Below are 15,127 nucleotides of genomic sequence, written 5' to 3' on the forward strand. Positions count from 1 at the left end.
GTCGGTGCCGGAAGCTGCTTGGGTCCAGGAGACTGCACCGAAGTGCTGGGACCCTGACGCGTCGGTACCTCTACTACAGAGGGGGACCTCTCCTCTCGACGCTGACGCTTACTCGGCGTCGACTCCTCTCCGGCGCCGGGGGCCGGATGCATCGATGGCGACCGATGACGGTGCTTCTTTGTTTTCTTGCGATGCCCGTCATCGGCGCTAGGTGGAATGGAGGAGGAGGAGGTCGATCCCCTTCGGTCTCGAGGGACCGGGTCAGACAGGGTTCGGTCCCGAGGGCCATGGGCAGAGGGAGTGACCGGGGCCGATTGCCCACGCGGCCTCTCACCCCTACCGTCACCAGCGGACCGGTGGACCAACGGGACCTGTGCTCCTGGGGTCGATGCCATCGGTGCCGATTTCGCAGACATCGATACCGGTACCGAAGAACCGGCCGTCGATACCGATGCCGTCGAGGTCGACGTCGAGGGGCCGGCGCAAGTTCCAAAAAGACGGTCCCGAAGAACTTGCCTCGCTACTTGAGTCCGTTTCCGGAGACCAAGACACACAGTACACGACTTGGTATCGTGCTCCGGCCCGAGGCAATGGAGGCACCAAGCGTGAGTGTCGGTCTGCGAGATAGGCCGGCCGCACCGACCACACTTCTTAAATCCACTCGGGACCTTCGAGGACATCGACGGAAAAATCGCGACGGCGAAATCAAAGTCGTCGATGGTGGCGGTAAATCACACCTCAAAAAACAACTCGACCGCGCGGCCACAAGGCCGCCACGCGACGCCCCCGCTAGAAAACGAGGGAAAAGTACAGCATGTTCTCTCTTTTTTTTTTTTTTACAGAAAAAAATTTTAGAGGAACGCGCAACGAAAATAAACGAAAAAAAGAAGGTTCGCGAACAACGCGACGGTTTTCCGGGGCTGAGGAAGAGAGAGAGGTGAACACGTCTCTCTCCAGGCGCGGAAAAGAAAAGACTGGCGGAAACGGTTACGCACGGGCCGGAAGACGGCCGCGCATGCTCGGTGGGCGTGCCCTGCGTGCGGACCGCCCGCGAAACTTCTTCCGGTTGGTAGGGGTTGCCGCGGACATCACCCAGTTGTGAGAACAAGCAGCCTGCTTGTCCTTGGAGAAAAGATGTATTCAACATATTAACAAAGGTGAAAAGAAGAGCAAACGACAGCCAGCATGCTTAAAAGGTGAAGTAAAGAGACATTTAGAGCCAAAAGAATGAAAAAGGGATCCAAATGAAGAAAATAAGAAACAACATAAGCACTTGCAAGCTAGATGCAAAGCACTGATTAAGAAGGTTAAAAGAGAATGAAGAAAAACTTTTCACATAGATACAAACTCATAGTAACAACTGTTTCAGGAACATCAGAAGCAGAAAGCTTGTGAGGGAATATGCGACACTATAAATCATGAAGGAGCAAAAGTGGCACTGAGAGAGGACAAGGCCATAGGAGATAGACTGAATGAATTATTTGCTTCAGTCTTTACGGAAGACATCTACGTTTACCAGGAATGGCTTAAAAGGATGACAATGTGGAGGAACTGAAAGAAATCTTAGTGAATCTGGAAGACGTACTGAGCCAAATCGACAAGTATATACCCCATGATACTGAAAGAACTCGACCATGAAATTGCTGACCTGTCGTTAAAATCATCTGTAGTAGCTGAAGATTGGAGGGTGGCCAATGTAATGCAAATTATTAAAAAGGGTTCCAGGGGTGATCCAGGAAATTACAAACCGGTGAACCTGACATCAGTGCAGGGTAAAACAGTGGAAACTATTCTAAAGAATAAAATTACGGAACACGTACACAAACAAGGTTTCATGGGACACAGTCAGCATGGGTTCAGCCAAGAGATGTCTTGCCTCACCAATTTGCTTAATCTTTTAAAGGCATGAATAAACATGTGGATAAAGGTGAGCTGGTTGATGTAGTGTATTCTAGATTTTCAGAAAGCTTTTGAGAAACTTCCTCAAGACAGACTCCAGAGATAATTAAAAAGTCATGGGATAGGAGGCAATGTCCTTTTGTGAATTGGTTATTGAACACAAAACAGAGGGTAGGATTTAACAACTATTTTTCTCAAAGGAGGAGGGTGGAGTGCCCTTTGGGATCAGCATTGGGATCGGTGCTATTTAACATATTTTTAAATGATCTGGAAATCGGGACAAGTAAGGTAATTACATTTGCAGATGACACAAAACTAATCCAAGTTGTCAAAACATATGTCAACTATGAAAAATTGTAGGGCATCCAAATGGTAGATGAAATTGAATGTAGACAAATGCAAAGTTATGGACATCAGGAAGAATAATCCCAATCATAGTTACTTGATGCTAGGGTCCAGTTTAGGAGTCAGCACCCAAGAAAAAGATCTGGGTATTATTGTAGAACATATGCTGAAATCTTCTGTCACTCTGGTGTGCAGCAGCAGTCAAAAAGCAAACAGGATGCTAGGAATTATTAGGAAAGTGATGGTAAATAAGACCATCGTATAATTTACAAATTACTACTCCCTTCTTTATAAAATTCATTCCTCAGGTAAACCAGTTTACCTCTCTCGATTTCTTACCCCATACTGCCCTTCACAATTACTTCGATCTGCTCAAGAAAAACAATTGGTAATACCATCTTTTCAAGAAATCTGCCTTGATATTACAAGACAGTCCATTTTCTTTGGTTCAAGGACCAGAATTATGGAATAAATTGCCATCTTACTTGTGCTATCATCATCTCTAGCTAATTTTAAGCCTGATTGAAAACTCTTATTTTCAGATGCATATAGCTTTTATTTTTATCTCTTGTTCCTGGTAGTGACTTCAACATTACAAATTTCCCCTTTCCCTTTTGTGTTTTCCTTTCCCCTACTTTCCTGTCATGACTGTAGTTCTTCCCATCTCTCCTTATGATCATGTTATTATTGCTCTTCTTCCTTACTTTTAATTCTTTTATTGTAAGCCACTCAGACATTATTTGATGGGTGGGAAATAAGCCTTGAATAAATTTGAAAACCAAGAATATTATAATGCTTTTGTATCGCTCTATAGTGCAACCTCACCTTGAGTATTGTGTTCAATTCTGGTTGCCTTATCTCAAAAAAGATATAGCAGAATTAGAAAAGGTTCAAAGAAGAGCGACCAAAATGATAAAGGGGATGTAACTCCTCTCATATGAGGAAAGACTAAAGAGATGAGAGATCTTCAACATGGAAAAGAGATGGCTGAGGGGGCTATGACTGGGGTCTACAAAACCCTGAGTGGTGTAGAACGGGTAAAAGTGAAAGTGAATGATACATACCTGTAGCAGGTGTTCTCCGAGGACAGCAGGCTGATTGTTCTCACGACTGGGTGACGTCCGCGGCAGCCCCCACCAACCGGAAAAAGCTTCGCGGGACGGTCGGCACGCAGGGCACGCCCACCGCGCATGCGCGGCCGTCTTCCCGCCCGTGCGCGACCGCTCCCGCCAGTTGAATGACTAGCAAAAGAAGGATGAAACACACAACTCCAAAGGGGAGGAGGGAGGGTAGGTGAGAACAATCAGCCTGCTGTCCTCGGAGAACACCTGCTACAGGTATGTATCATTCACTTTCTCCGAGGACAAGCAGGCTGCTTGTTCTCACGACTGGGGTATCCCTAGCTCTCAGGCTCACTCAAAACAAGAACCCAGGTCAATTGAACCTCGCAACGGCGAGGGTACAACAGAAAATTGACCTACGAAGAACAACTAACTGAGAGTGCAGCCTGACCAGAACAAATTCGGGTCCTGGAGGGTGGAGTTGGATTTACACCCCAAACAGATTCTGCAGCACCGACTGCCCGAACCGACTGTCGCGTCGGGTATCCTGCTGGAGGCAGTAATGTGATGTGAATGTGTGGACAGATGACCACGTCGCAGCCTTGCAAATCTCTTCAATAGTGGCTGACTTCAAGTGGGCCACCGACGCTGCCATGGCTCTAACACTATGAGCCGTGACATGACCCTCAAGAGCCAGCCCAGACTGGGCGTAAGTGAAGGAAATGCAATCTGCTAGCCAATTGGAGATGGTGCGTTTCTCGACAGCGACCCCTAGCCTGTTAGGGTCGAAAGAAACAAACAATTGGGCGGACTGTCTGTGGGGCTGTGTCCGCTCCAAGTAGAAGGCCAATGCTCTCTTGCAGTCCAATGTGTGCAACTGACGTTCAGCAGGGCGGGTATGCGGCCTGGGGAAAAATGTTGGCAAGACAATTGACTGGTTAAGATGGAACTCCGACACCACCTTCGGCAGGAACTTTGGGTGGGTGCGGAGCACTACTCTGTTATGATGAAATTTGGTATATGGAGCGTGAGCTACTAGGGCTTGAAGCTCACTGACCCTACGAGCTGAAGTAACTGCCACCAAGAAAATGACCTTCCAGGTCAAGTACTTCAGATGGCAGGTATTCAGTGGCTCAAAAGGAGGTTTCATCAGCTGGGTGAGGACGACGTTGAGATCCCATGACAATGTGGGAGGCTTGATAGGGGGCTTTGACAAGAGCAAGCCTCTCATGAATCGAACTACTAAAGGCTCTCCAGAGATGGCTTTACCTTCCACATGATAATGGTAAGCACTAATCGCACTAAGGTGATTCCTTACTGAGTTGGTCTTGAGACCAGACTCTGATAAGTGCAGAAGGTATTCAAGCAGATTCTGTGCAGGACAAGAACGAGGTTCTAGGGCCTGGCTCTCACACCAAACAACAAACCTCCTCCACTTGAAAAAGTAACTCTTTTTAGTGGAATCCTTCCTAGAGGCAAGCAAGACACGGGAGACACCCTCAGACAGACCCAACGCAGCGAAGTCTACGCCCTCAACATCCAGGCCGTGAGAGCCAGGGATTGAAGGTTGGGGTGCAGCAACGCTCCGTCGTTCTGCGAGATGAGAGTCGGAAAACACTCCAATCTCCACGGTTCTTCGGAGGACAACTCCAGAAGAAGAGGAAACCAGATCTGACGAGGCCAAAAGGGCGCGATCAGAATCATGGTGCCACGGTCTTGCTTGAGCTTCAGTAAGGTCTTCCCCACCAAAGGTATGGGAGGATAAGCATACAGGAGGCCGGTCCCCCAATGAAGGAGAAAGGCATCTGACGCTAGCCTGCCGTGTGTCTGAAGTCTGGAACAGAACAGAGGCAGCTTGTGGTTGGTCCGAGAGGCGAAAAGGTCCACCGAGGGGGTGCCCCACTCTCGGAAGATCTTGCGTACCACTCTGGAATGGAGCGACCACTCGTGCGGTTGCATGACTCTGCTCAGTCTGTCGGCCAGACTGTTGTTTACGCCTGCCAGGTACGTGGCTTGGAGAAGCATGCCGAACCGGCACGCCCAACGCCACATCCCGACGGCTTCCTGACAGAGGGGGCGAGATCCGGTGCCCCCCTGCTTCTTGACGTAATACATTGCAACCTGATTGTCTGTCCGAATTTGGATAATTTGGTAGGACAGCCGATCTCTGAAAGCCTTCAGTGCGTTCCAGATCACTCGGAGCTCCAGGAGGTTGATCTGCAGATCCTTTTCCTGGAGGGACCACAGACCCTGGGTATGAAGCCCATCGACATGAGCTCCCCACCCCAGGCGAGACGCATCCGTCGTCAGCACTTTCGTGGGCTGCGGAATTTGGAATGGACGTCCCAGGGTCAAATTGGTCCGAATGGTCCACCAGAGCAGTGAAGTGCGGCAACTGGTGGAGAGGCGGATGACATCTTCTAGATTCCCGGTGGCTTGGAACCACTGGGAAGCTAGGGTCCACTGAGCAGATCTCATGTGAAGACGAGCCATGGGAGTCACATGAACTGTGGAGGCCATATGACCCAGAAGTCTCAACATCTGCCGAGCTGTGACCTGCTGAGACGCTCTGGTCTGCGAGGCCAGGGCCAGGAGATTGGTGGCCCTCGCTTCGGGAAGGTAGGCCTGAGCCGTCTGGGCATTCAGCAGAGCTCCTATGAATTCCAGAGACTGTGTTGGCTGGAGATGGGACTTTGGGTAATTTATCACAAACCCCAGCAGCTCCAGAAGTCGAGTAGTGCACTGCATAGACCGGAGGGCTCCCGCCTCCGAGGTGTTCTTGACCAGCCAATCGTCGAGATATGGGAACACGTGCACTCCCAGCTTGCGTAGGTAGGCCGCTACCACCACGAGGCACTTTGTAAACACTCGTGGGGCAGAGGCGAGCCCAAAGGGCAGCACACAATACTGAAAGTGCCGTGCGCCCAGGCGGAATCTGAGATACTGTCTGTGAGCTGGCAGTATCGGGATGTGAGTGTATGCGTCCTTTAAATCCAGGGAACATAGCCAATCGTTTTTCTGAATCATTGTTAGAAGGGTGCCCAAGGAAAGCATCCTGAACTTTTCTTTGACCAGGAATTTGTTCAGGCCTCTCAGGTCTAGGATGGGACGCATCCCCCCTGTTTTCTTTTCCACAAGGAAGTACCTGGAATAGAATCCCTGCCCTTCCTGCCCGGGTGGTACGGGCTCGACCGCATTGGCGCTGAGAAGGGCGGAGAGTTCCTCTGCAAGTACCTGCTTGTGATGGGAGCTGAAAGATTGAGCTCCCGGAGGACAATTTGGAGGCAGGGAGGCCAAAATCAGGGCGTATCTGCACCGCACTATTTGGAGAACCCACTGGTCGAAGGTTATGAGAGGCCACCTTTGGTGAAAAAATTTTAACCTCCCCCCTACCGGCAGATCGTCCGGTACGGACACTTTGAGGGCGGCTATGTTCCCGTGGATCCAGTCAAAAGCCCGTCCCCGGCTTTTGCTGTGGAGGCGCAGGGGGCTGCTTAGGCGCACGCTGTTGACGAGAACGAGCGCGCTGGGTATGTCCCTGTGCCTGACGAGGCCTTCGGGCCGGCTGGTTGTACATAAGTACATAAGTAGTGCCATACTGGGAAAGACCAAAGGTCCATCTAGCCCAGCATCCTGTCACCGACAGTGGCCAATCCAGGTCAAGGGCACCTGGCACGCTCCCCAAACGTAAAAACATTCCAGACAAGTTATACCTAAAAATGCGGAATTTTTCCAAGTCCATTTAATAGCGGTCTATGGACTTGTCCTTTAGGAATCTATCTAACCCCTTTTTAATAGGGTGCAGCCTGCCGGGCCCGGGAAAAACGTCCACCTGCTGAGGTGGATGCTGAAGGCGCCCGGTGGGAGAGCTTGTCGAGGGCGGTTTCCCGCTGATGCAGTTGGTCCACCAGCTGCTCGACCTTCTCACCAAAAATGTTATCCCCCCGGCAAGGGACGTCGGCCAGCCTCTGCTGGGTGCGGTTGTCCAGGTCCGAGGCACGCAGCCATGAGAGCCTGCGCATCACGATACCTTGGGCCGCAGCACGAGATGCCACGTCACAGGTGTCATAGATACCCCTGGACAGGAACTTTCTGCACGCCTTCAGCTGCCTGACCACCTCCTGATAAGGCCTGGACTGCTCCGGCGGGAGCTTATCGACCAGGTCCGCCAGCTGCTTCACATTGTTCCGCATGTGGATGCTCATATAGAGCTGGTATGACTGGATGCGGGTCACGAGCATGGAGGATTGGTAGGCCTTCCTCCCAAACGAGTCCAGAGTGCGAGACTCCCGCCCCGGGGCGCCGAGGCGGTATCCCTCGAACTCCGTGCCCTCTTGAGAGCAGAATCCACGACCGCCGAGTCATGGGGCAATTGTGGCCGCATTAACTCTGGGTCAGAGTGGATCCTGTACTGGGACTCTGCTTTCTTGGGAATGGTGGGATTAGTTAACGGTCGCATCCAGTTCCGAAGCAGTGTCTCCTTGAGGACATTGTGCAGCGGTACCGTGGAGGACTCTCTAGGTGGTGATGGATAGTCGAGGACCTCGAGCATCTCGGCCCTCGGCTCTTCCACAGAGACCACGGGGAAGGGAATGCTGATAGACATATCCCGCACAAAGGAGGCAAAGGAGAGACTCTCAGGAGGCGAGAGCTTCCTCTCCGGTGAAGGCGTGGGGTCCGAGGGAAGACCCGTAGACTCCTCTGAGGAGAAATATCTAGGGTCCTCCTCTTCCCCCCACGAGGCCTCATCCTCGGTATCGGACATAAGCTCATGTAGCTGAGTCCTGAACCGGGCCCGGCTCGACGTCGAGGCACCGAGGCCTCGGTGTCGTCGAGCGGTGGACTCCCGCGCCGGCGGGGACGAAGCTCCCTCCGTCGACGGGGACTCCACCTGCGTGGCGGTCGAGACCGGCGCCGCAAGCGGCGGCGGTGTCGACGGCCCCGGCGCCGGGCTAGAGCTCGCCGGCGCCACAGTCATCGGCGCCGAGGGCGCAAGCACCCCCGGCGCCGGCACAGCCTGGCGCATCAGCCCTTCCAGGATCCCTGGAAGGAGGGCTCTGAGGCACTCGTCCAGGCCCGCTGCCAGGAAAGGCGGTGGGGCCGGTAGGGGTGTCGGCGCCAGAAGCTGATGGGGGCCAGGAGACGGCACCGACGTGCCGGAACCCTGACGCATCGGTACCTCCACAACCGACGGGGACCTCTCCTCTCGACGTGGACACTTCGGCGTCGCCTCCTCTCCGATGTCCGGATGCACCGAGGGCGACCGGTGACGGCGCTTCTTATCCTTCTTGCGATGCACGTCACCGGCGCCGGGAGGTATGGAGGAGGAGGAGGACGATCCCCCTCGGTCTCGAGGAGCCGGGTCAGACAGGGTTCGGTCCCGTGGACCACGGGCTGAGGGAGTGACCGGGGCCGACTGCCCGCGCGGCCTCTCACCTCTACCCTCACCGGAGGACCGGCGGGCCGACGGGACCTGTTCTCCTGGGGTCGATGCCATCGGTGCCGATGTCTCGGGCATCGATACCGGTACCGAAGGACCGGGCGTCGATCCCGATGCCGTCGAGGTCGACGTCGAGGGGCCGGCGCAAGTTCCAAAAAGACGGTCCCGTAGAACTTGCCTCGCAACCTGAGTCCGTTTCCGGAGACCGAGACACAGGGGACACGACTTGAGATTGTGCTCCGGCCCGAGGCACTGGAGGCACCAAGCGTGGGTGTCGGTCTGCGAGATCAGCCGGCCGCACCGACCACACTTTTTAAATCCACTCGGGACCTTCGAGGACATCGACGGAAAAATCGCGTCGGCGAAGTCAAAGTCGTCGATGGTGGCGGAAATCACACCTCGAAAAAGGGGAAAACGACCGTGCGGCCACTAGGCCGCAACGCGGCGTCCCCGCTAGAAGCGAGGGAAAAGGGGAGCGCGTGCTCCACACGCTCAGGTTTTTTTTTTTTTTTTTTTTTTTAAAGAAAACCGGGCGGTCCAAAACAAATAGAAACAAAAAAAATAAACGATTCGCGTAAACGCGATCGACTTTCCGGCGGCTGAGAATAGAGACAGCGGCAAAGCACGACTCTCTCCAGACGCGGAAAAAAAGGAACTGGCGGGAGCGGTCGCGCACGGGCGGGAAGACGGCCGCGCATGCGCGGTGGGCGTGCCCTGCGTGCCGACCGTCCCGCGAAGCTTTTTCCGGTTGGTGGGGGCTGCCGCGGACGTCACCCAGTCGTGAGAACAAGCAGCCTGCTTGTCCTCGGAGAATTGATTTTTCACTCCTTAAGAAAAGTACAAAGACCAGGTGACAGTCAAAGAAATTACATGGAAATACTTTTAAAACAAGTTGCAGGAAATATTTTTTTTTCACTCAAATAATAGTTAATCTCTGGAACTCGTTACTGGAGGATGTGGTAACATTGGTTAGCGTATTTGGATTTTAAAAAGGTTTGGACAAGTTCCTAGAGGAAAAGTGCATAGTCTGCTATTGAGATAGACATGGGGGAAGCCACTGCTTGCCTTAGGAATGGTAGAATGGAATGTGGGCCATTTGTCTTACCTTAGGAATCGGGGAGATTTTATTTTCCCTTGGACCATGGTTTGAAGTATTTTTCTTCTTTTCTTCTAATTTATACATTTCTATTTCCTGTATTCCTTTTGCAGTTCTCCACTCTTCCTGCCTCCTGAAAAGAGAGTTTGAGAGCATGTGAACACAATGGCAGACACTGCTAGTTAAGCAAGTCAGATGGGTAGATTTCTTTTTAATATAGATATCAGTTTTATCTTTGGGAAAATGTTCAGTATAGTTATGTGCAAATGTTTAGGCACACTGCTAGTCAAATAATGTTTTAGTGAAACCAGAAGATAACACAATGTCTGCATGATACAACGTATATCACATTTTTTCTGGAACTTCAAAAGCAAAATTATTATTTGTTGATTTTAACAGACTGAAAATAATAAAAACATGAAAAACTCTGGATACTGTGGAACAAATCCTATGACCCTTCTAACCTCTTAAGTTGTGATTTTTCTTCTGCCTACTTTCAATAACTACTAGCTCCTCTAATTAGCTCTGGGAGATAAGTGGCTGTTTGAATGATCGCATGTTATTGATCATTTGTTTCAATATCTCTGGGAGAGTCGTTTTTTTCAAGACATCAACTGTATATTATATTACAGTTGCTTTTATCATCTTACTCCTCCTTTGATAGTGGAGAATCATTGAGTAGCCCCTGAAGCAGCCCAGCAGGGCGAAACACGGCCTGTGTCGGGCTATTGTATGCATATTTTAGTTTATTAATAAAAATCATTTTTATCTCTCAACGATCTGCTCTATATATTTTCCATCTAGGACTGTTTCCGTGCAGAAATTGAGTCTGAAGCCATATTGTGTATAGCGAAGAAGGAAAAGGAAGACAGATAATTCATAAGTTGGTGAGCGACTATGCCCTCAATCACCTTTACTAGTAAAGGGATACAGGCCACTGGCCTGTTATATCATTTATTTTTGACAGGGGATTTTTAGGGATGGGGGTTAAAATTATGGACCCCTTTTCTATTAGGCCATTTTCTTACCTTGATATGCCTAGAGGTAATTCTGGCACAACAACCCTTCGACTCCAGGCAACAAGATCTCGCTCAGTAGCCATTTCGCTCCTTGGTGCATTGCTGTGCATTTGCCGCACACCTTCAATCTGGCCACTGCGCCTCAAACCAATATTTGGTGGTGAATGCAATTCAGAGGTAGAACTTAAAGAGCCTGTGTACAAAATAAAATATATATGGCAATTTAGTTCACAATATACAAGGGTGAAGAGGACTGGCCTAGTGGTTAGGGTGGTGGACTTTGGTCCTGGGGAACTGAGGAACTGAGTTCAATTCCCACTTCAGGCACAGGCAGCTCCTTGTAACTCTGGCCAAGTCACTTAACCCTCCATTGCCCCATGTAAGCCGCATTGAGCCTGCCATGAGTGGGAAAGCGCGGGGTACAAATGAAACAAAAAAAATAAAACTCTAAACCAGGTAAACCAGTGTTCAAACCATCCAGTGACAAAGGTACCAATAATTTTAAGCAATCTGAAGACAAGGAAATATTTACTTTCACTGTACCTAAATTTAACTCATCATATGCAACTAATGAAAAAGCATGAGCTAAATCTTCTAAATAAATAAATGACACCTCTAGAATTGTTGAAAATGTACCCCCACACACACTAGACTCTATATATTATGGCAGTAAATCACAAACACTGAAGCATGGGAATTGTGCTATAGGGTCGCTTTCTCCAAAGCCTCATAAAACTTAAATGGGTCTGATAAATTCAGAATAACTTCAGTGTATCATAAGTATTGCCACACTGGGACAGACCAAAGGTCAATTAAGCCCAGCACCCTAGTTCCAACAATGGCTAATCCAGGTCACAAATACATGGCAAGATTCCGAAAAAGTTCAATACATTTTATGCTGCTTATCCCAGAAATTAGATTTTCCCCAAGTCAATTTAATAATGGTCTATGGACTTTTCCTTTAGGAAGCCATCCAGATCTGTTTTTTAAACCCCGCAAAAGCTAACCACCTTTACCACTACAAGTTGAGTGAAGAAAAATTTTCTCTGATTCGTATTAAGTTTGCTACTTTGTAGCTTCCTCGCATGCCCCCTAGTCCTATTATTTTTGGAAACAGAAAACAAATGATTCAGGTCTACCTGTCCCACTCCACTCATTATTTTATAGACCTATATCATATCTCCCCTCAACCAACTTTTCTCCAAGCTGAAGAGCCCTAGACGCTTCAGCCTTCCCTCATACAAAAGTCATCCCATCCCCTTTATCATTTTCGTCGCCCTTCTCTGTACCTTTTCTAATTCCACTATATCTTTTTTTGAGATGCAGCAACCAGAATTGAAAACAATTTTCGCGGTGCGGTTGCACCATGGACCGATACAACGGCATTATAACGTCCTCACTTTTGTTTTCCATTCCTTTCTAATAATACCTAACATTCTATTTGCTTTCTTAGCTGCCGCAGCACACTGAGCAAATATTTCAACGCATCATCAAGACGATGCTGAGATCCCTTTCTTGGTCTGCAACTCCTAATGTGGAAAGTTGCATTACGTAGTTAAAAGTCCGGGGTCCTCTTTCACACGTGCATCACTTTGCACTTGCTCTCATTAAAAGTCATCTGCCATTTAGACGCCCAGTCTCCCAATCTCGTAAGGTCCTCTTGTAATTTTTCACAATCCTCTTGCGATTTAAACAACTTTGAATAGCTTTGTGTCGTCAGCAAATTTAATTACCTCACTAGTTACTCCCATCTCTAGATCATTTATTAATATGTTAAAAAGGAGCAGTCCCAGCACAGACCCCTGGGTAGCCCCACTATCTACCCTTCTCCATTGAGAATACTGACCAATTAAACCTAATTTCTGTTTCTATCTTTTAAACAGATTTAATCCATAATAGGACTCTCCAATTTACGCCTATTGAAAATACAGACACACAATATCAACCGGCTTGACTTTATCAATGTTTGTTCACCCCTTCAAAGAAATGTTGTAGATAGGTGAGACAAGATTTCCCTTAACTAAATAAAAGTTGGTTTTGTCTCACTAATCCATGCAGCAAAACCTACATACCTGTAGAAGGTATTCTCCGAGGACAGCAGGATGATTGTTCTCACAAATGGGTGACGTCCACGGCAGCCCCTCCGATCGGAGATCTTCACTAGCAACAGCGTTTGCTAGCCCTCGTGAGCGCATGCACAGTGCACATGCGCGACTGTCTTCACGCTCGAACGCGAGCGTGATCGCCAGTCCAGTAAATAGCAAGACAAAGGAAGACACAACTCCAAAGGGGAGGCGGGCAGGTAGGTGAGAACAATCAGCCTGCTGTCCTCGGAGAATACCTTCTACAAGTATGTAGCATTCGCTTTCTCCAAGAACAAGCAGGCTGCTTGTTCTCACAAATGGGGCATCCCTAGCCCCCAGGCTCACTCAAAACAACAAACAGGGTCAATTGAGCCTCGCAACAGCGAGGACATAACTGAGATTCACCTAAACTTATTCAACTAACTGAGAGTGCAGCCTGGAACAGAATAAAAATGGGCCTGGGGGGTGGAGTTGGATTCTAAACCCCGAACAGATTCTGTAGCACCGACTGTCGCGTCGGGTATCCTGCTGAAGGCAGTAATGAGATGTGAATGTGTGGACAGATGCCCACGTCGCAGCCTTGCAAATCTCTTCGATAGTGGCTGACCAAGTGGGCCACTGACGCTGCCATGGATCTAACACAATGAGCTGTGACATGACCCTCAAGAGTCAGCCCAGCCTGGGCGTGAGCGAAGGAAATGCAATCTGCTAGCCAACTGGAAATGGTGCGTTTCCCAACAGCCACTCCCCTTCTGTTGGGATCAAAAGAAACAAACATTTGGACGGACTGTCTGTGGGGCTGTGTCCGCTCCAGATAGAAGGCCAATGCTCGTTTGCAGTCCAATGTGTGCAGCTGACGTTCAGCAGGGTGGGTATGAGGATGGGGAAAGAATGTTGGCAAGACAATTGCCTGGTTCAGATGGAACTCCGACACCACTATTACTACTTAACATTTCTAGAGTGCTACTAGGGTTACGCAGCGCTGTACAAATTAATAACTAAGAATGGCCCCTGCTCTGAAGAGCTTACAATCTAAAGGACGAAATGTCAAGTTGGGGTAGTCTCGATTTCCCGAGTAGAGGTGTTGTGATTAGGTGCCGAAAGTGACATTGAAGAGGTGGGCTTTGAGCAATGATTTGAAGATGGGTAGGGAGGGGGCCTGGCGTATGTGATCAGGGAGTTTGTTCCAAGCATGGGGTGAGGCGAGGCAGAAAGGGCAGAGCCTAGAGTTGGCGGTGGTGGAGAAGGGTACTGAAAGGAGGCATTTGTCTTGAGAGCGGAGGTTACGGAACTCCGACACCACCTTCGGCAAGAACTTAGGGTGAGTGCGGAAAACTACTCTGTTATGATGAAATTTAGTATAAGAAGCATGAGCTACCAGGGCTTGAAGCTCACTGACTCTGTGAGCTGAAGTGACTGCCACCAAGAAAATGACCTTCCAAGTCAAGTACTTCAGATGGCAGGAATTCAGTGGCTCGAAAGGAGGTTTCATCAGCTGGGTGAGAACGACATTGAGATCCCATGACACTGTAGGAGGTTTGATGGGGGGCTTTGACAAAAGCAAAACTCTCATGAAGCTAACAACTAGAGACTGTCCCGAGATTGGCATACCTTCCACACAGTAATGGTATGCACTATTTGCACTAAGATGAACCCTTACAGAGTTGGTTTTAAGACCAGACTCGGACAAGTGTAGAAGGTATTCAAGCAGGGTCTGTGTAGGACAGGAACGAGGATCTAGGGCCTTGCTGTCACACCACACGGCAAACCTCCGCCATAGAAAAGAGTAACTCTTTTTAGTGGAATCTTTCCTGGAAGCAAGCAAGACACGACAGACACCCTCGGAGCGACCCAAGGAGGCAAAATCTACGCTCTCAACATCCAAGCCATGAGAGCCACGGACTGGAGGTTGGGATGCAGAAGCACACCCTCGTTCTGAGTAATGAGGGTCGGAAAACACTCCAATCTCCACGGTTCTTCGGAGGACAACTCCAGAAGGAGAGGGAACCATATCTGACGCCTCGATCTTGCTTGAGTTTCAGCAAAGTCTTCCCCACAAAAGGTATGGGAGGTTAAGCATACAGGAGGCCTTCCCCCCAATCCAGGAGAAAGGCACCCGACGTTAGCCTGCCGTGGGCCTGAAGTCTGGAACAGAATTGAGGGACCCTGTGATTGAGTTGAGT

At 49.6% G+C, this 15,127-nt stretch overlaps 1 protein-coding gene across 1 annotated transcript in view; it reads right to left on the reverse strand.

Moving 5' to 3' along the window:
* The window catches only part of PHIP (pleckstrin homology domain interacting protein), an 863,049-nt gene that overhangs the window by 449,219 nt on the left and 398,703 nt on the right, over window positions 1–15,127 (reverse strand). Inside the window, exons 18-19 of the mRNA XM_030199061.1 lie at window positions 10,870–11,053; window positions 9,851–9,974 (exon numbers count right to left, since the gene is read on the reverse strand). Coding sequence (XP_030054921.1) covers window positions 9,851–9,974; window positions 10,870–11,053 — 308 coding nt within the window. The remainder of the gene's footprint in view (window positions 1–9,850; window positions 9,975–10,869; window positions 11,054–15,127) is intronic.

This window comes from Microcaecilia unicolor, chromosome 3 (assembly GCF_901765095.1).
Source record: "Microcaecilia unicolor chromosome 3, aMicUni1.1, whole genome shotgun sequence".
NCBI classification, from domain to species: Eukaryota; Metazoa; Chordata; class Amphibia; order Gymnophiona; family Siphonopidae; genus Microcaecilia; species Microcaecilia unicolor.